The sequence below is a fragment of the Caretta caretta genome, chromosome 11 (assembly GCF_965140235.1).
Source record: "Caretta caretta isolate rCarCar2 chromosome 11, rCarCar1.hap1, whole genome shotgun sequence".
Classification (NCBI taxonomy): Eukaryota; Metazoa; Chordata; order Testudines; family Cheloniidae; genus Caretta; species Caretta caretta.
The window spans coordinates 19945622-19968090 of record NC_134216.1 but is presented as its reverse complement, the minus strand read 5'-3'; the positions used below and the strand labels follow the sequence as shown (position 1 = coordinate 19968090).

General features: G+C 39.1%; 1 protein-coding gene across 2 annotated transcripts in view; it reads right to left on the bottom strand.

Moving 5' to 3' along the window:
* Positions 1 to 10001: 10001 nt before the first annotated feature.
* Positions 10002 to 22469, bottom strand: part of THSD7B (thrombospondin type 1 domain containing 7B) — a 536363-nt gene continuing 523895 nt past the window's right edge. For both annotated transcript variants that reach the window (XM_075117806.1, XM_048870341.2), the window contains 4 exons: positions 20795 to 20877; positions 19190 to 19382; positions 13458 to 13545; positions 10002 to 12549 (listed from right to left, as the gene is read on the bottom strand). In XM_075117806.1, coding sequence (XP_074973907.1) covers positions 12468 to 12549; positions 13458 to 13545; positions 19190 to 19382; positions 20795 to 20877 — 446 coding nt within the window. In that variant the 3' untranslated portion in view covers positions 10002 to 12467. The remainder of the gene's footprint in view (positions 12550 to 13457; positions 13546 to 19189; positions 19383 to 20794; positions 20878 to 22469) is intronic.

The following is a 22469-nucleotide window of genomic DNA, read 5'->3' as shown; positions in this document are numbered from 1 at the left end:
ACTGGAGGTCTTTGTATCACCATACTTGGTGGCTGATGGACAAGCCTGTGTTTCCCTTCTACTGTTGGTTCCAGATCAAGGTCCCTGTAGCAAGCAACTACAGTTTGTCTATTCAGATCCGCTACTTCCTCCTTGGGCTACTTTTTACCTCAGCCTATCTCAAGCCCTTTCTCTCAGTCCCTTCCTGGGCTCACTCCTCTGCAGATCCCAGGAAAAGTAGATCAGTTAGCTAAAGGGAGAAAAGAAAATGTAAAGGCCCTGTGCCAGCCCTACCTGCTCCAGGGAGGCTTTGCCATCTAGCAATCTCAAGATAGCCTCTGGCCTGAGCCCAGACTTTATCTAAGGAATTGTAGCTTTCCTTTGGCCCCAGCCAGGCCTCCCCTTCAAGGGACTAACGTGAATGCTCAGCTCCTTCTCCCCTGGTCTTTTCCTCTTTTATCTCCTCCCTCCCAGCTTGACACCGCTCACAGGAGTAGCCAGGTGCGCCTGACTTTGTAAACAGGCTCTTATTAACTCCTGCCTGGCCAGTGTGGCATCTGTATACCCCATCACATTCCTAAAACCCCCATTCGTGCATAATGCAAAACCCCCATTTGTGCATTCATGTGAGAATCTCAGCATTCCTTTTATTAAAATAGTACGTTTTTAGCCCTCATGGGTGTGGGGAACATGCATTTCAAAAGCACCACACCAGAAGGCAAATTAGGTTATTTTTAAAATCACATAATTTTTGAAGCCAGTCTCCTGATTTTAGGAGCCTGAGTCATGATTTTTGAATGCTTGGGGCTGGCAATTCTGTGAATCTTTTCTGAATCTTCCAGTGGTGGTAAGTTTGTTATGTGGTGCTGGAACTGAGACCCTTCAAACTAATTGCACATAGAGGCCACCATTCATATTTACATGATATTCTCTTAGCACTTTAAACCTACTGTGCAGCATAGTAAAGACAGAGATTGGGGGTTATTTTCATACAGCCACAAAGTCATGCATTTCATAGGTATGGTTGAAGAATAGATAATGGAAATTCTAGTCCAGGGTCTGATCTGAAGCTCGTTGAAGTAAATGAATAGACTCCTAATAATCTCACTGGACTTTAGTTCAGGTCCTTAGAGCACATCATGCTAATTATTGAAGACAAAATTTGATAAAGATTGTGAACAGTTGCATGACCAAATTTATGTAGAAAAGTCTGAATTATGGTGGCACAATGTAAATGTATCCTGTCCTCTCAAATGAGGGTAGCAGTTTGTTTTAGTGAGAAATCTGACTAAAAGTTATTCAGCATGAAACCAATAAATTAATAGATATTTTAATATGCAGTTTTATACTAATATACATTACGGTGAGAAATAATTGTTGCAAATCAGCATTACTTCAGAAAGAGATAAATAGACAAAGCAAATTGGATGTGACACTTGCTACAAATGTCTTCATTAGAGCCTTTTATCTCAATTGAAACTGTCCTAGGCTTCATCAGCTGATTGCATTAACTATCTGAGTCTGACATTTTTTGTCATACAATGCAGTAGCTGTACCATACAGGAAATAATTTACAAACATATAACACTATTTATTTTACTGTTGGAAAAAAAAGTGGCAATATCCCATAGTACTTCAAAACAATGGGAAACCAGACCTAACTTAATTCTTATAGCCATAGAATAGACAAGTCAGTCAAGAGAGAGTCTGAAAGTAGCTTGTGACCTTGAGTGCCTACCTCAGGGCAGACTGGCAAAAACAAGGCAGACACCCCAAACTGGTAGAATGTCCCATAATTAGATTTCAGCAACCCAGCGACAAATGTGAATTCCTTGATCACTATAACAGTCTTACCATGGAGTCACAGACAGTCCCCTTAGACTCTCCAGTCTACGGCAAGCTGGGCTTAGCGATAAATAGTCACTTTCACCAAAAATCACAATAAAGATTGCTTCTAATCCCAAGAGACCAGTCACTTACCCCCAGATCAACTGGTATCTTTGATCTCACACCAAGACAATGCCTGTAGCCAATTCTGTAATAAGCTAACAAAAGGTTTATTAACTAGAAAAAAGAAATAAGAAAGTTATTTACAGGTTAAAGCAAGCAAACAGATACATGCAAAAGTTGCAATCGAAATCCTAAAAGTGACAGAGTTGTAGTGATCTGTCAATTCAAAATGTCTTTCAGGGCAGATGCAGGGGTAACCCCTGGGGATCTCTGCCTTAATTTAATGTCTCTGGCTCCGTGCAAGTTCAAACAGAAAAAAGATGAAAAATCTTTTTCTCAAGCGTCAACTATTCTTATTTTGCTCTTCCAGCTCTGAAACCAATGGGATGAGGCTTTTTGCATATAATTCTCCATGGGTGGATGGGGCAATTAAAGTTTTTGTCTTGTGATGACTCACTTAATTTTTGAGTGAGAGAGAGAGAGAGAGAGAGAGAGAGTGCGCACCTGGGTTTACAAGTTTAGAGCAAACATTTTCAAAGCTATAAAGCAAAATGTACATATTTCCTTAAAGCACAGAAAACAGACATGACAAGTGTGATTAATGCATGCAGCAAATTCCAAGCATTTCATAGAGTTTGAACACTAAATACATTCTTATAAAACTAATACCTATTTTGAGCAAAACTACCATGAGCTGGTTTGGTTTCCAGCTATGAGTTTGTCACTTCTTAGCTAACGCCTATGGCTTTGGGCAGAGCTGGTACTAGGTTTATCAGCACTACAGAGATGAAAGGGTTGTTTTTCACGACTCTCTGTAACATGTGTCCACCATGTACAGTCTGGTGTAAGCTAGTGCTCTGCTTTTTTTCTGAGTGCACAGTGTTGTGCATTGAGGGAAAGTGGTGAAATCAGAATCGTAATTGGTATAGTGACAAAATAATAAATCCCCCCCCGGGAAGACTAGCAGATTTTGCTGTTAGATGAAAGCAGTTATTGGTTCAATTAAATGAATAGTTCGGGTGAGATAAAATTAAGACTAAATGATACTTGCTACCGTATTACCCTGTCTAGACCTTTTTTGCACACTTTATCACTGTTTCTACTAATGGGCGCACTAGAAAGAGAGCTACTTTAGACATGCTGCTAATGTTTTAACTGTTGTGTTTTCTAGGCCTACTCAGAACAGGTGTAGATGAGATACAGCAGTTTAAACCACAGTCACCCCCAATTCTGTGTCTATGCTAGAGCTCTCACCATTCTTAGCTGGGTAGAAAATTTTAAGGAAAAACCAACTAGTGTAAACAAGGCTCCTGACACTTGTATTTTGTGTTACCCATTTCATTGTGAGGCCTTTGTGTAGAGAGAAGATCAATGTTGATTGTCAAGAAACTGTTCAAACATTCATTAAATGGAAAAAATACTTACTGAAGTCTATTCTGAATTATTTGCATGATATTTCTAAAAATTTGAAAGGTGGTGAGAGGAAAGGTCCAGAAACTGAAGTCACCAGGCCACCTTCTGCCCTTATTTAGAGACACGAAACCCCACTGAAGTAAATTTGGGCATATCTGGCAAACTAACGGTTTGGCCTACAGAACATGTGAGTCACCAGCAGTCAAAACTCCACCACAACCTTTCTGCTGGAGAAGGGACAGCAGCAGTAGCATAATTTCTTGCACTTTTGATCTTCAAGGTGCCCAAGTACCCATCACCACTTGTTTTCTACAGTGCAATCACAGAGTGGGAATGCACAAGGTAAATCCAAATAACTTAAATAATTAGGTCACATGACTTCAATCTCATGAGGGTGTTACAAGGCTTAATTAGTTACTGTTTGAAAAGAGCTTTCAAGATGAAAAGCTCTAAGTAAGTTAAACCCAAACACCTCCTGGATGTGATGCTCTGTCCCATATAGTGGCATGGAGACCACTTAGCGAGAGCAAAATGAGTCTGCTCTACAGCCTTAGCTAAGGGCCATATGGCTTTTAGCTCATGCAGCAGAGGCTCATGCATTTAGCTCCAAAGGTCCCAGGTTTGATCCCGCCCGCTGATGACCGGGGTCTGTCAGTATTACATTGGCAATAAATAGTAAGCCACAAAGGGCCTGATGCAAATTCCATTAAAGTCAAGCTACATATGAATTCTTCCCACACCCTCAAACATTGCTTAGGGCATGAACAAGGCTCCCCCCCCCACCCTGTCTATTTGGGGGCACTTTTTGCATGACCTCTATGTTGTTAAGTCCCATAAGTTTTTCTTCTCTAAATAGTGTTAGATGAAGAGATTCTTTCAGTCAGCCCCTTTTGATTGATCCTCCAACGGGACAATGGCATGAGTGGCATGCAGACAATCTGGCTTCATTCTTAACATATATCCAAGATATTTCCATCTTCTTTGCTGGTTAACTTTAAAGATAAAGGGTTATTGCACTCTTCGATGAACCTTAGCATTTGTTACAAATTCATTCCACTTAATATCTAGTATTTTTCTAAGACATTTGCTTTTGAAGGCATTTACATGTCTGTCTATACCTTACATGATATTTCCACCTTAACAGATAGATGTGAAAGCTGGAAATCCACCAGAGCTGAAGGTCATAAAGCTGGAAATAAACCAGAGCTGAAGGTCACAGTTTGTTCTTTGAGTTATAGATATTCAATAACCAAATCTTGTTTATGCTTGTGAATGCAGCTACCACAATGCGAGTTCATGAACTTATTTCCTTCTCGACATCCCCATTGGCTTGCACATTACTGCCAACGTACATGAATTGACTCACCTCTTGTATTCCATTTCTTTCCAATGGAAGGTTTGAATCGAGAGTTCCTGGAGTTCTCACCTCGCTCAGCTGTTGCAATAGCTTAGGTCACCTTTCTTGGGTAATTTGACTATGATGCCATTGTTTCTAATGACTTTTCTTGGTCCCGTACTTTGTTGAAGAGTTTGGTGATTTTATCAATGGGTCTCCTCATCAGAAGCTTTCATCATTTCCCCAGTGACTTGGTCTTCACCCACAGCTTTCCCAAGGTTAAACTTTGGTATTGTCTTTCATTTGTTTGTGTTGTGAGCTGTTATGATGTCTCGTTTTGGGTGTTTCATTTTTTTGTCAAAGTCAGTAGTTTCTTGTGGTGTTGGTCTGTTTAGTACTCCTTGAAGGTGCTTCCCTCATTATTTTCTTTGTTGTTAAAGGCTTTCCTCATTTATCCTTGACTGGCCCTCCTTGCCCGTTAGTACTTTGTCAAATGTTTTATTATCCCCTGTTATAGCAGCGGCTTCAGTTTGTTTGGTGATATAATCCATATACTTGCTCTTGTTTCTTCTTTTATTGACTTTGGAACAGGCCCCAAATGAACACAATGGTGCCTGCTTTGGTATGCTGCCTGCCAATAGGCACTATCAGCATTGCAGCTAATTCAACATCCCATTTAGTATGAATTTCAGAGCTAACACAATGCTGGCTCCTATTGAAAAAAACTAAGCAATATCATTATAATTGTGTTAAAACCTGCAACTTCAAGGCCATTGACTTGAAGACTAGAGTAATAGCCATGCTATAGCACCAAGGCTAGATTGTATTCATCCCTAGCCCTTGCAGGAAAGCCAGCTAAAACTTAATTACTTAGGCTTTCTGCAACGATTGAATTGCACCAACAGTAGCTTTTCAATTCCTACCTTCCTCCACCTGAACAATTAGTGCTTTGTGTTCCAATTAATTTGCTTGCCATTGAAAGAGTTGTTTTGCAGAATTTTTCAAAATGTGAACCTTCATAAAGCAAAGAACAACATTAACATTTTTTATCAGAAGGAAATTGAATCTTGATTTCTATTTTTATTCCATCAAAACATTGCCTTAAAGCCAAGCAAAATCCTATAAATTGCTTTAACTCACATCTGTCCACAGTCCACTTTGCATTCTATTATAACAAACCATGGTAATGATTGCAATTACTGGAGGAAGGGCAGGGGGGAAATATGCTTTTATAATTTTTTCCTAGGACATTTATTATATCATAAGCAAGGGTTGCTTACATTTTAAAATAAGTATAAACTAGATTAGATTGGAAGATAAAAATTGGACACATTAAAATCTATACAGCAGACGTACAGTAACTGTGATTAGCATTATGATTATTCATTCATTTTTTTCCCTCAAGTGTAAATAAAACTTGTATCCAGCATACAAAATACAAAAAACAGCAGATTGGCCCCCAAACCAATAATATAGCATATATATTTTAAGACTTTTGTTCATACCTACTGAGTATGAAAAAACAAAATTACACAATTTAATTCTTCCTTTAATTAAAAACCAGCCAAATCCTTAAGTCTTGCTTATGGGTGTAGTCCAAGCAACAAATCCATGCATATGATACTGTAAGGCCTCGTTTACAAGTGTTACCATTTTAACTATTGTTAAAGCCCCCCAGCATGGATACTGGCATAGCTGCTTCTGTATAGGAAGAGGAATAAGCTATATTGATATAAGGCATGTTTATATTGGCATAACTGCATCCACACTAGAAGCAATTCCAGTATAACTATATCAGTAAAATATCACCACCCTAACCAAAATAATTGTACAAAAACTGAATATAGATCAGGCCTTCATTTTTGGCTCACATCTGGGGCGGGGGATGAATAGCAGTCACTTAGCCTAGGTCTTAGTACAAGAGTGGGTGAAGGAGGGTGGCTGCTTTGAGCCAAGCAAGAGAAGAACTGCACTTTAGTTCTGGATGAGCTTGGAGCCAAAGGGAAAAGAACAGTGAACACTGTGAGGCTTACTTTAGGTTTTATGATTGACTACAGCCAGGTCTTCACTAGACTACTGCTCACATAGTTCTATTGGTCATGGGTATAAGAGGTGTGATCTCTGACCAACACAGCTGTGCTGGCAGAAGTCCCTGGTATAGCTTGTTTTCTGTGTGGAGAGTGGTTTTACCATACTTAGCTGCGGCCACATGAGGAGCATTTTGCTGGCATAGGATACTAGTATTCTTATACCAGTAAAGTGCTCCTATTGTAGGCACAGCCTGAGCTTGGAACTGTAACCTACTAAAAGTGTTACAAATTCAAATCAAATTGCATTATCTTTATTGGCACGGCTAGTTGTACAAGCGATGCCAACACATAAATGAAAGTAACTAAGTATCTGTCAGGAGGTAGCTCAGTGCATCAAATAACATCAAGCACATTGTTGGCCCTTGAATAAGTGATGTCTACCCAGCTTCATAAAACTGGATATAAACCAAGTATCTGCCCAGGATAGGAGCATGCAGCTGTGAATGGGGTTTTATCCCTTGTGCCTCTTACTGTTAATTGCTGATTCTATGGTAGCTGAATAGCATGATACCACTTCTGTTGTCTTTTGCTCTTGTCATAAATATAAAGGGAAGGGTAAACCCCTTTAAAATCCCTCCTGGCCAGAGAAAAAATCCTCTCACCTGTAAAGAGTTAAGAAGCTAAAGGTAACCTCGCTGGCACCTGACCAAAATGACCAATGAGGAGACAAGATACTTTCAAAAGCTGGGAGGAGGGAGAAAAAACAAAGGGTTTGTGTCTGTCTGTATGCTGCTTTTGCCGGGGATAGACCAGGAATGGAGTCTTAGAACTTTAGTAAGTAATCTAGCTAGGTATGTGTTAGATTATGATTTCTTTAAATCGCTGAGAAAAGAACTGTGCTCAACAGAATGACTATTCCTGTCTGTGTGTCTTTTTTGTAACTTAAGGTTTTGCCTAGAGGGATTCTCTATGTTTTGAATCTAATTACCCTGTAAGGTATCTACCATCCTGATTTTACAGAGGTGATTTCTTTATTTCTATTAAAAGTCTTCTTGTAAGAAAACGGAATGCTTTTTCATTGTTCTCAATGACAGGTTTGGGTCTGTGGTCACCTATGCAAATTGGTGAGGATTTTTACCAAACCTTCCCCAGGAAGTGGGGTGCAAGGGTTGGGAGGATTTTGGGGGGAAAGACGTGGCCAAACTACGTTTCCCAGTAAACCCAGTTAGAGTTTGGTGGTGGTAGTGGAGATCCAGGGACAAAGGATAAAATTAATTTGTACCTTGGGGAAGTTTTAACCTAAGCTGGTGAAAGTAAGCTTAGGAGGTTTTCATGCAGGTCCCCACATCTGTACCCTAGAGTTCAGAGTGGGGGAGGAACCGTGACAGCTCTCAATAATGACTATGTGTAACTCTGACAGGAAGGAAAGTCTTTCATTAACTCTGCAACTTTGAGGAAGTACCTTGCCTGTGCTCTTTGGACTTTGGAGTAGGAAATGTCTCTCAATTTCAATTCAAGATTAAACAACAAGCAATAACTGATTTAGAACCAGGTCAGCTGTGGTAAACCCAACTCTGTTTTAAACTGGGCAATTCCACTGAAATCATTGGTGTTGCCCCTCCTTATACCAGGGCCATGTTTGCCCTACCGCTTTATAGCTGCCCTGATTTTCAAAGGTATTGAGCATGTTTAGCTGCCATTGAATTTTATGGGCATGAGGTTCGTTCAACACCTCTGAAATATAGGCCATGCATGTTTAATTTCAAAGTATAATGTAATAGATTTCATTTATATATTTACACCAAGGTTTATATTTAAAGTCTTCCACTGGAATCACCTTCTGAGTTCTGTTTTCTCAGCACTAAAAATGCCCTAAGACAACGTCCAAGTTAAACATTGTAAATGAATGAAAACCAGACAATTATAAAGATTGGGTGAAATCCTGTTCAGATTGAAATAAATGGGAGCTTTCCATTCTTTTCAATGGGATAAGAATTTAATCCATACCACTTAAATGTAAATAGCCATAATTAGGATTCAGAATTAACACCCCACTGAGATGAATGGTGGCAGTTCACCTGTGTCTCAGAACTATGTTTTCCATATTGCATTGGGTTACATGTGAAAGGTCATTTTCACAGCCATAAGGCTAAACATTTAATTTTTTCAAATGAAATTTGAATCTGTTATAGGGGCCAGATAAATAAATCAAGCGGTCAGAAATAAGACCAATACACTAAAGGATCTGAACTACATTATTTTCTTTCTGAATTGTTGCTTCACAATTGAGAAGTAGAGTTAAAATTATATTTAAAATATCTCTCTCCTTTCCTTCCATTCATGTATGTAAACGAAGTTATATACTAAGCACAGTTAAATGAGTGCACAAGTACCACATTTGTGCAAACACCCTATTTATGAGTACAATTCATGAGGTGCATGTGCATATGACTAACAGTTGCACAGCTAAGGTTCTTGACAATCTGGCTTTTGTATTCTACTGCATTTTGTGTGACTCACTTTTCCTATCCTGTGTTCTTTGAAAGGAACATGGCAGTACCATAGCTGAGAAAATGTGGATCTAAACACTTTTAGAGTGAGGTCTAAACCATGTATAACAGCTAAAAAATAGAGGGAGCTGCATCAACTGAGAGATAGACTAGAGATACGGTCTAGTCATGAATATGGGAATCGCCAGACTGGATTAGACCCAAGGTTCATCTAGTCCAGCATCTTGTCTCTGACAGTGGCCAGCAACAAGGTGCTTCAGAGAAAGGAGCAGTAGACAGATGTGTGATAATTTGCCACTCCATTCCCCACACTAGGTCTCATCCAGTATCTTAGAAGTTGGTATAAATCCTAAAGCATGAGGTTTAACATCCCTTCCAAAATCATCACACATTTTGAAAACTCTGGATACCTGTATCTTTTTGAATCTTAAATTCTTGGCCATGATGATTTCATGTGGCAGTGAGTTCCACAATCTAATTCCACAGTCTAGTTCAACCACAAATTGTTGGACTAGATGTAATATTAATTTAAAATTGTTGTGCAGGAGGTCAGACTAGATCATCATAATGGTCCTTTCTGGTCTTAAAATCTAGGAATCTATGTAATATTAGCAGTAACTGCTGTTTAATGTGGAAATGATTTGTTTCATTATTGCTTGTCTCTGAAAGCAATGACCTCAACCACAGTGGTGCAGCACAGAAGCCCAAGGAGTTAATTGGTTATAAATCTCCTGAATATCTACTCTAACACTGTAAATAAGGAATGCCCAATCTAAAGAGAAGTTCTCTGTACAGATCTGTTTATTATACTGAAGAATAATAATCTTCCAATCCACAGGTTGTCTATAAATTGATATAACACCAACTCTCACAGTATTTGTGAACTGAAGGCAAACCAATAATGACAAGCAACTGATCTCTTATTTAGACCTTTCCTTTTTTGAGTAACATCTCATAGTAGAACAGTTCAATAAATACATTGATCATTTACAACAGATGCTACCAACTGTGGTTGAAAAACAAGGACCTATAACTGAAAAATATATATATTCATTGGCGAGCAATGACCATGGGGAGAATGAAGCATCACAGATGGGCTTGTAATTCAAAATGCATGCACTACAATACTCACGCTGAGAGCAGCAACCAATATCTGCAGTCGTTTTCTTTTTTACACTGACTTCCCCACTCCACTGTTTTTCTCATCAGCTTGTTTAATTGGGTTTGTTCCCTTACGCTCCTCTGTGAACTATTCTGCCTGCATCTTTTCCCACAAAAAATTGTTGTCACATTTTGGCATTCTACTTCCTCTCTTGTAACATATTGCTCTGTATATCCCATTCAAAGTTCTACTTTATTGATAATATTGTCACAAAAATCTTGGGCTCCAACCATCACCAAGTAAGGGGCCTGTTTTCAACACTGCTAGTAGCTGTAGACTAGACAGTAGGGCCAGTTGAAAATTTTCTGTCAAAGTTGTTTTTCAGCAGAAACTGACTTTTCACGTTAATAAATTATTTTGCAGAAATTGTCTGCTCTCTGCTGAGAGTTGGATTTTTTTCATCAAAAACACAACGTATTTCTATCCGGAAGTGTCACTGCAGTATCTCCTGGGGAGCTCTGGTTTGCAACTCTTATTCCCCCATTCTCCTCTGTGGGTCAGGGTGCCCAGCCAAATGACATGTCCCACGATGCACCATGGCATATTTCTCTCTTGGTGCACTGTGACATTTCTGTGAGAAAGGAGCCTGGGTTGCATCATGGGAAATGTAGTCTGGCGAGAGTGGCTGAAGGGGCACGAGAGATCTGAATGACAGCTACCATGAGGCTTCACAGCATTATCTCCGAATCAAAATTTTCAATTTCCAATCAAAAACTTTAGCTTTTGGCTGAAAATTTTTGATTTCCAATTTTTCCCTGAAAAGATAAATTTTTTTTTACAAAAATTAGAATAATATCTTGTTATTTTTTCACCATTTTCCACAGGAGAAAAACTCAATTTTCTGACCTGCACTAGTAGACAGGATGGGACAATGTCCAAACCCACTCAGGTGAAAACTCTGGACTATCCAGGGTTTTCATCTGGTATAGCATATGATTTGAGGCATACTGAAAGGTCAGAATGAAAGTCTTTAACACACATTTAATTCAATATACTGGGAGCAAAATTCTTACTCTCTTTAACATTTTATTTGCTTATAAATACACATCAATACCACAAGATGGCACTTTCTTACTTGCAACACATACTATTACAAACACTTATCTTCTTCAAATGTTTCCAAGATGTTTACAATGGTAACTTTTCAGTATTTTTCAAACATTTAAAAAAGCAAGACCTTTTACAAACAGTAGTTGTGTCAGATGTATATTAAATGAGGTCAGATAATTAAATTCAAAAAAGAATTTATAAATATTTCAGTTAAGAAAATTTAAATTACAAAAGCAGAGTTTGTAGTAATTAAACTGAATTATAATTTAAAATGGCCAAAATATATCTACATGGTTTGATCTAATTTAAAATACATTTTTAAACAATCAAATTCTCTACCCATTCATCAAAACATCTATTTATTCATCTCTTTAAAAAACATATTCAGTAAGAAACCACCTATATCACTTCTTGTGCTGTAAATTTAAACAATCCTTATTCTGTCCTATTGATGGAAATGGAGCAAAATCATATTCCAGGCTAGAAAACAGCATAAGAAAGCACTAACTTTAAAAACCCAGAGAATTCTAGTTATTTCAACACATTCTTCTTCTTCTTTTTTTTTTTTTTGCATTTCTCAGAATACACAATTCAGCTTCAAAGTCTTTTGGACTAAACGTAAACACTAGAAAACTCATTGTTGAAATAAGTGCAGAATAAAGAACTCTGCACTAATATAGTGCATAATGATGAAGTGTCAAACTTGTCATTTATATTGAATGTCACATTTTCCATAGGATTGTCATGCTTTTTTTTAAAGTAAATGTTATTTAAAAAATCGTAATTATTTTATTCCTATTGTCAAACAGGAAGAGATGCATTTTCACAAGAAACAATTTGGAAATTTTTTCACAAGATCTAAAGGTCTTTGATTCCATTTTTTAAATAAACCAGAGGCAAAATTCCACATTTGCAATATTTAATTTCTGCCTGGTATATTACAAGTCAAGAAATTCCTCAAAAAACTGAGGAATCTGAAAGGTATAAAAGAGTAAGCAGTTAAGGCAGTTGAAGTATACATTTGGATTTCTTTTATGTTACATGTCTATATCTCCATCATATGCGAAGGTCAGAGGCTTCTGTTGTGGAGGAGCACTTTGATGCTGTTTTGTTTTTTTGCTGCAAGAAAAATGAAAACATGCTTCAGAAATCAAAAATGTGAATTGAGATACCATTTGAAACCCTACAAATTTATAAAACTTTATGCTCAGCTATTTCCATTCGCAAATTACATAACACCTAACATACAATGGATACATTTGAGAAAACAAGTTATAGTACTGTTTCTGCACTTACTGAAATAAGATTCCTACTGAGTTCAATAGAATTATCACCTGGGTAAAGAGTGCAGGCTAAGGTGCTATTTGAAATGTAGATAATCTTTATTCTTAATCTGTACACAAGGCAAAAACAATAAAGAGCAACTATATCTCACAAAAAAACGGAAACAGGTCAATTTAGAAACAATTCTGCCTGTATCTCAGAAATCCTCATTTCTTTTTCCCCTTTTTATTGCAAAAAGGTAGAAATATTTTGTACACAGAACTTTATAGACTCCTCTTTATTTCTCAAGGGATATCATAAATTATACTTGTGATGTCACACTCCTAAACAACTCTATATTCTCAACCTGTGAGGTCACAAATAAAGGGTAGTTCTGACTTTGATTTTAAAAAAAGTAGCTAGAACAAAAATTCCTAAAAAAACACACAAATTCTGTTTTAATACATACACTCCTGGAGTAAAAAAAGCAGAACAAGAGAAATATATATGGGCTAGATTTTGGATACAGCAGAATGGTCAAGCTGTCAGGGAAACAGTTATGGCTGCCTGATTCTCTACCCCATTGTGATGCAGCTTAGAGCAGCTTTTTGCAGAATTCGCATTACTCTAACACCTGGGCCAAAGTAATGGGCCAAATTTATATCTGCTTTAATCCAGTTACATCATTGTGACACTGATGCATTTGACTGTCATGCATTTCAAATGACTTAAATAAAAACAAACAAAGTATTTAGAGTACTTACCAAACAAGATATGATGTAAAAATCAGGAAAAGTATGATGAGAAAACCACCAGCTGATGCTCCATACACCCAAATCTTAAGTCTACCATCTATTTTAAATTACATTGGAGTGGGGAAGGGGACAGGAGACAGAATACAAATCACATTTATTAAGCTTTATTTTACTAATACTTCTAATTCCCACCAGTCTAAATATAAAGAGAATGCATAATGTCTTAACACATAAGAATAATATTAAGATTACTGACAGAAAACTGCTGCTAGAAGCTAACTAGATCTGGTTGGTAATTTTGCAGAGAACTGTTTTTTGATTTAAAAAAAGTGTTTTCCGCAAAATCTAAATTTTCTACAAGAAAAATTTAATGTTGCTGATTTTTTTATTTTCTTTATGGAAAAATAAAAATGAAATATTTTATTTCAGGTCATCCCACACAGAAACAGTCTCCCCTCTTCCTGGCCTGCTGTGGTGTATCACAGGAGTCAGATGACCACAGTGTATCCTGGGAAAAGTAGTCAAGATGGGGAGTCCAGTCCATAGAAGATAATGGGGAAAAAAGGCAACCTAATTACAACTCTCATGATGCACCATGGCAGTTCTGATGGACACAGTTCAATATTGAGCTGGCCCTAAGAGAAATGTTTTAATTTTGAGAATGCTGAAACATTTCCTTTTGATTAACAAAACTGACTATTCTGAATGAAAATCTTTTGTTCTGAAAAACATTTCAGGATTTTGCTGTTTGGTATAAATTCCAGATGATGTCAACAAATGTCAGCATCTTGGATTTTCCCATGATACAGACATTATGATTTCATTAAGCTCTGGAATCAATGTATTACTTGCAAGATATCCAGATACCATGGCAACAGCTGATGCATGATACCCTTTCACCCGCCCTCCTGTTTTTTTTTAAAAAGTTTTAAAAAACAGTCTATGAGACAGGCATACTTTCCTTGTGAGAGATTCTGTGCTGATTCATATGAACAGAATTGCTAACTCATGCTCCAGGGAAATGTACACAAGCCAGTGGGAATAACAGACCAGAGACCGTACAAAACTCAGTCTCATGTAAGAGTTGAACCATCACACAGGTGCAGCCAATTATTGCCTTTAAATCTGAATGATGAGATTTTTTTCAAAGATTACTGTTTTTTTAATTAGTTTCTTGAGGGAAGTGCAATTTACCTGGTACTACACTTTCCAATGCTACCAACACCTGGGATTTCAGTGGTGGTACAATTGTAGTTGGGGGCTCCTGATACAGTGGGTCTTCAGTACCCCCTTGGTATCACAGATGTTCCAAAAGGAGCATGGGGGAGTTACAAGAGGCAGACAGATGCAGCCTCCAAAAACCATAAAACACCAAGAAAAGAGGCTCTGATCTTATGGGAAAGCTGTCCCCCTGTGCTACACTTGAGGTATCTCTTCCCTGTATCATGATTCCTTCCCAACCCAACAGTTGCATTCTATCTTCCTCTATGGGAAGGCCTCATCATGGAGTGTCTGCTGACTTTGCTGCTGATATTTCTAATGTATTAGGAGAGAAGCATGCTGCACCTCTCAACCTTAGCAGTGCTAGCTAGAAACCAGAGAGCTAGAAAACACTCAGATGGTCACCCAAAAAGATCCCCCGACCTGATTTGTTTCTTTCATAGAATCATGGAATATCAGGGTTGGAAGGGACCTCAGGCCGTCATCTAGTCCAACCCCCTGCTCAAAGCTAGACCAATCCCCACCTAAATCATCCCAGCCAGGGCTTTCTCAAGCCAGGCCTTAAAAACCTCTAAGGAAGGAGATTCCATCACCTCCCTAGGTAACTCATTCCAGTGCTTCTTTCTGCTCTCCTTTGCTGGTATAAATACAGGGGAGGATCCAGCCTTACATTTTAAACAATATTATTTAAATTACATCTTGACTTGAGGAATGTCTCTGTACCTGCACTCTTGTTTTACAGAGTGTAGTTTAATAGTAATTAGATAAATTATTATTTGGTCCAAAACTAGTTCTGGATGGTCATGCAATACATCTTAGAGGACAAAAATGTTGCACTCACCAAGTGTTATGAAATGTAATTTTATATACATTTACAAATGTAACAAGCAAATGAACTCAAAAATCAACTGTCAAACTTTAGAGAAAGGCACGCAAACCACTCTTGTTGTATTGCCTCTCTTTCTGGACCATGTTCTGTTCTAAAAACCATTAACTGTATTATTAGCTCAGATATAGTAAATACAGAGATCAATTATTGTTTGCAAACCAAATAAGTTAATGTAACATTAAAGTTGATCTGAAGTCACACAGATCAGGACACTCAGGCAGCCTTAACTCTGTCCCATATAATCTAATAGGATCTTTCATTACGTTTCCCAGTGTTGTGTGACCATCACAGACTAATTGGCAAACACAAGAAATATAATGCAATACAATACAAATAAACAGTCATTTTGTGTATTATAGAATTAATCTCCTTGTGGGAAACTTAACTTATATGACTGAGACTTCAGTCTATCAAAATGTCCATCTTGATGTTTCCTCATGATTGTTTTTTGCATATAATTACTCTTGTAAATATTGTTTCAAAATGGGGGAAAAGTAAAATAAAAATTTAACAACATTTGGGGTGGGGAAGAAAAGATCAATCAAAGCCAGAAGAGCAACCCAGTGTGTTTGTTTCTGTAGGATCCGTATTTTCTGAAGTTCTCCCATTGAAGAATTTTGCCAGCCAAACCTAGTTGTTATAGTTATGCTGTTCCCCAGAACTGTTGGTTAGGTTACTCAATAAAGAATGTTTCAGCTGGGTAGCCGTGTTAGTCTCTATCAACAAAAACAACAAAGAGTCCTTGTGGAACCTTAGAGACTAACAAATTTATTTGGGCATAAGCTTTCGTGGGCTATAACCCACTTCATCAGATGCCTGGAGTGGAAAATACAGTAGGCAGGTATAAATACGAAAAGATGGGAGTTGCCTTTAACGAGTGGGAGGCGGGGTGTCAGTGCTAACGAGGCCAATTCAGTTAGGGTGGATGTGGCCCATTTCCAACAGTTGACAAGAAGGTGTGGATATCTACAGAGGGAAAATTACTTTTTGTAGTGCTAACGAGGCCAATTCAATCATGCTAGATGTGGCCCATTCTCAACAGTTGACAAGAAGGTGTGAGTATCAACAGAGGGAAAATTATTTTTTGTAGTGACCCAGCCACAGCCAGTCTTTATTCAGGCCTAATTTGATGGTGTCAAGTTTGCAAATTAATTCCAGTTCTGCAGTTTCTTGCTGAAGTCTGTTTTTGAAGTTTTTTGTTGAAGAATTGCCACTTTTAAGTCTGTTATTGAGTGTCCAGGGAGACTGAAGTGCTCTCCTACTGGTTTCTGAATGTTACAATTTTTGATGTCTGATTTGTGTCTATTTATTCATTTGCGTAGACTGTCTGTGACAAAGCGGGACTGTTCTTAATGTTTCCTCTGAATAGTGTGAGAGTGCCTCAGTTTCCCCTATGCAGTTCTTAAGTATCTAGGTGGTGGGATAAGTGTGTATGATGGTTGCAGAGCCCTAGAGTGGAAAAATTGGAAAGAGTCCAGCGGAGGGCAACAAAAATGATTACGGGACTGGAACACATGACTTATGAGGAGAGGCTGAGGGAAACGGGATTGTTTAGTCTGCGGAAGAGAAGAATGAGGGGGGATTTGATAGCTGCTTTCAACTACCAGAAAGGGGGTTCCAAAGAAGATGGATCTAGACTGTTCTCAGTGGCAGCAGATGACAGAAGAAGGAGTAATGGTCTCAAGTTGCAGTGGGGGAGGTTTAGGTTGGATATTAGGAAAAACTTTTTCACTAGGAGGGTGGTGAAACACTGGAATGCGTTACCTAGGGAGGTGGTGGAATCTCCTTCCTTAGAAGTTTTTAAGGTCAGGCTTGACAAAGCCTTGGCTGGGATGATTTAGTTGGGGATTGGTCCTGCTTTGATCGGGGGTTGGACTAGATGACCTTCTGAGGTCCCTTCCAACCCTGATATTCTATGATTCTATGATAGAGGGCAGGTGTGTGCAGGGGTCTGGACACAGAGAATGGCCAACACCCTGTTTTCTGGCAACTGATGGCCTGGGCCCTTCCCCCCTGCAACGTGAGAGCTAAAGGGTTGGAGAACAAAGGAATCAGGTGACCTCCTGGCCTGGAAAGGGACAAAGCCCAGAGAAGGAGAGGCTGGAGGGGGAGTCAGTTTGGGGCTGGCTGGGGACATGGAATGAAGTGCAGACGGGGTTGTCTGGCTCACTGCCCCCCAAAATGGACCCGGCTGAGGGGTCCTGTTCTCTGCACCTACAAGCTCTGTGTTAGACCATGTCCCTGTTGTCTAATAAACCTTCTGTTTTACTGGCTGGCTGAGAGTCACATCTGTCTGCGAAGTTGGGGTGCAGAACCCTCTGGCTTCCCCAGGACCCCGCCTGGGCGGACTCTCTGTGGGAAGCGCACGGAGGGGCAGAGGATGCTGAATGCTCCGAGGTCAGACCCAGGAAGGTGGAAGCTGTGTGAGCTGTGTGTCCTGAAGACAGTCTGCTCACAGAAAGGAGACTTCTCCAGAGTTCTGACTGGCTATGTAGGGAGCAGTTCCAGAGCATCGCCCAAGGACTCCATGACACTGTCCGGTTTGTGCAATGTACATGGCAGAGGGGCATTGTTGGCACATGATGGCATATATGACTGAGAGTGATTGGGTCACAACAAAAAATAATTTTCCCTCTGTTGATACTCACACCTTCTTGTCAACTGTTGGAAATGGGCCGCATCCACCCTAATTGAATTGGTCTGACACCCCAGTCAGTAAGGCAACTCCCATCTTTTCATGTGCTGTGTATTTATACCTGCCTACTGTATTTTCTACTCCATGCATCTGATGAAGTGGGTTATGGCCCATGAAAGCTTATGCCCAAATAAATTTGTTACTCTCTAAGGTGCCACAAGGACTCCTCTTTGTTTTTTTCAATAAAGAATAACATCCAAATTGGTAATCAGATACTATACCCATGGGTCAAATCTACCTTCTATTGAAGTAAATAGGAAGTCTGCCATTGATTTAAATGAGTAAGTACTAACTCAAGATATTACATCAGTGCATAAATGCTAACTTCTGGCCAGATTGTGATACCCTAATTCACAGCTATTGTAGCACCTCAGCTCCACAATGGGACTACTCAAGGAGCAAATTGCTACTCACTCTAAAGGTATCACAACCTAATACATAATCTCTTTCTTCTGGTTAAACCCTTTTAAACTAAATCCAGTTTGTCTCTGTATTCATTAGCCTATTTTTTTTCACACCTTTCAAAACATAACAACACATGATTAATCAAACCTGTCTCCAGTCATGAAACCTGTAAGAAATCTTCTGCTTTAAGACCTTTTGAAATGCTAATGATGCAAGGTGTCTTTCCCTGGTACCAAGCACAACATTTGTAGAACATCACTATTTAGTAGCTAGATGTGATTCCAAGTAACTCCAAGAATTCCATACGGGGGTGCTTTTGCCAAACATTATTGCTTCATTCAGTCTTTATTATCTCTCAGAATAATAAATTATGATTATGCTGGATATGACAGCGAAGGAATAAAAGAAGAGATACAAACTAGCATACTGGTCTCACAATTTAAACTCTCCTACACAATCTTTGATTTTAAGATTTACAAAGTATAACTTCTATAGAGAAACGGGCATTCTTTCTATTGAATTTTTTTTTACCTGGATTAAAAGGCTGAATAGACCATCCTTTGAAAATGTCATGCATTTTTGAGTTGACAGGTTTATTCTTTCCAGCACTGGTTTTAACATCAGCTTTCTTATCTTCCAAACCTGGTACCTTCATGCAGTAATCCAGGAAACCATTTGATCTCATTATTTCTGTATATCCTCTCTCACAACTGCAGACGCCGCTCTAAGCAACAAATATTTATTTATTATTAAACCACAAAGTACATTCTACTAAGCATATCAAGGAAATTTGTGATATTTTTCTGATCCCCCCACCCAAGTATTTTGTGACTTGCTTATATTTATATTCTTAGAAATGTCTTATGCTATGCATACAAACAGTGAAAGGCCCACGTATACAGTATATTTTCCCAATCATAGTGATAAAGTAAAGTCTTTTATTAATTTCAACAGCAGCCAAACTAGAATATCAGAGCTAGATAAAAGGAAAACCTACAGAGACAGGGCTTACAAAATACAACAGATGACACCAAAGATACCACTTGAAATTTGGCCCCAGCGAAGTCAATGGAAGGTTTGCTGTTGACTTCACTGAGCCCAGGATTTCACCCTTGAGCCCGCTTACAGAACTGTGTAACCAACCTGAGCTACACATTCTGAGACAAAAAGAGAGGTTGTTAATATGTGGTTAATACTGAGAAACTATCATTAACTTAAAGGAAAAAAACAACAACATGGAACACTTTCAAAGAGCAATGTTTAAAGTTAGACACCTAGGGCTTGAGTCAAAGCCCACTGTAATTGGCTTCAGATCAGGACCCCACAGAAAAGGCCTGATTTCAGAGGTGCTCAGCCCCTGCTACTCCTGTTGACACTGGCAGGTGTTGCAGATGCCCAGCATTTTTGTAAATCATGCCACTTTAGGTGTCTAAGACATCCAAGTTTGAAAATACTGCTCTTTGTTTATTAGTGACAAGGCGGGTGAGGTAATATCTTTTATTGGATCAACTTCTGTTGGTGAGAGAGAAATGATATTACCTCACCCACATTGTATCTCTAATATTCTGGGACCAACAGAGCTCTAGACTAGGTCACGACCATTAGGCGTATCCCAGAGTAAGGGATGGCATGGAGATGAGCCTCCCCAAGGCAAACATCCAATCTCAGGGTGCCCTGCAGAGCCCCCAGTGGGTAGGGGGATGTGCCTACTACACCACCTCTATAGGGTTAGTTGTTTGCTTCCCTGTGCACCAGCCTGATTCTGTAAGGTTGGGGATGTGTCACTGCCTCCTCCTGGCTCTCTCTGTCCCCCCCACCCCCAGGGAGTAGAAAGGGAGCAGTCTCTGAGCTCCCATCTTTAAAGAAGTCCCAGACCTCCCAGATCTATAGTCAACAGCTCATATAGGAGATCCAGAAGAGCTCTTAATTAAAAAGCAAACCAAAAATGTAACACTATCAACCCAGCTTGGATTTGCACAAGTCACCTTTTCCTCTTAGGATCTAAATTCTAAACACAAATTCCCAGAATCGTCTCTAGGTGGAGTCTTGTATATACCATTGTTAGAGGGGTTAGAAAGCTCCTAAGATGTTGAAGATAAGATAATTCCTAAAATGTCTTCTGCAGCAGCAGCTTACCTGGGTGCAGTAGGTGAATGGTTTTTTGCACTCTGGATTGCAATGTCTGGTTTCATCAGGCTGGGTCTGAACAGAACAACCCCCTGTAAAAGAAATTCTCATCACCACGTACTTTCAAGAATACAAAGATTAATGCTTATCTTGCTGTTGTTGAAAAGCATTTTTCTGCTTATTTTTAAATTATCTGTATGCTTTTCTATGGAGCTTCATCATCATAGTAACTCTGTATGACTCGTTTCAGAGTAACAGCCGTGTTAGTCTGTATTCGCAAAAAGAAAAGGAGTACTTGTGGCACCTTAGAGACTAACCAATTTATTTGAGCATAAGCTTTCGTGAGCTACAGCTCACTTCATCGGATGCATACTGTGGAAAGTGTAGAAGATCTTTTTATATACACACAAAGCATGAAAAAATACCTCCTCCCACACACAAAGCATGAAAAAATACCTCCTCCCACCCTGAGTGGGGTGGGAGGAGGTATTTTTTCATGCTTTGTGTGTATATAAAAAGATCTTCTACACTTTCCACAGTATGCATCCGATGAAGTGAGCTGTAGCTCACGAAAGCTTATGCTCAAATAAATTGTCTCTAAGTCTCTAAGGTGCCACAAGTACTCCTTTTCTGTATGATTCATTAGTTAAGTTAGCTTCACAAGACAGGGAATTTTTGTCCATTTTAGTGATGGGGAAAAGAGGTAGAGAGAGAGTAAATGACTTTCTCGAGGCCACACAGGAAATCTGGAGGATTTCAGGCACCTCACACCAGTGTCTAATCCGCATGCCCACTACTCCTTGTACTGCTGTAAGCTTTCATGTGAATATGGAAAATGTGAACATAAGAACGGCCATACTGGGTCAGACCAAAGGTCCATCTAGCCCAGTGTCCTGACTTCTGACAGTGGCCAATGCCAGGTGCTTGAGAGGGAATGAACAGAACAGGTAATCATCCAGTGATCCATCCCCTGTTGCTCATCCCCAGCTCCTCACAAACAGAGGCTAGGGACACCATTCCCGCCCATCCTGGCTAATAGCCATTGCTGGACCTATCCTCCATGAGTTTATCTAGTTCTTTTTTGAACCCTGTTATAGAATCAGCTCCTTTAACTACTTTGCAATCCTGGCAGTTAATGTTTGTTATATAACATTTAAAAAAATCATTATACATAGGAGTGGGGTGGGAAGATTTCTATTTTCATATCTACCTATTTCCTCATTTATATAACCAGAAAGAGATCCTAGGGACTTGCAAACCATGTGGACCCTCTGGTGGCTTTGGCACTGGACCTGGAAGTGCTGACCATATAGTATGCTTTCCTATTGATAGAGGTGGAGAGGTGAGAGGATGAAGCTTCCTGGTGCACAGAAGGGAAGAAGAACTGCAGAATCTGCAAGCACCCATGTGATTTCTCCTTTCTCTAAAATTATATAACACTCACACTGATAATGTATATACAAACTAGCCCACTCAGGTCTTTTTAGTGAGTTCATACTTGTGTTTGAATCACCAACAAAACCTGTGCATAAATTGGGCAATCATCTCATTTACATCCTATTTGTTATAATGATCTGATATGAAGTTGGTGAATTCATATGTGTTTCCTAGCTAAATTCAAACACAAATATGTCATTATTAAAGGACCTAATCAGACAATCCAAACTGGACTTTGGGAAATCTA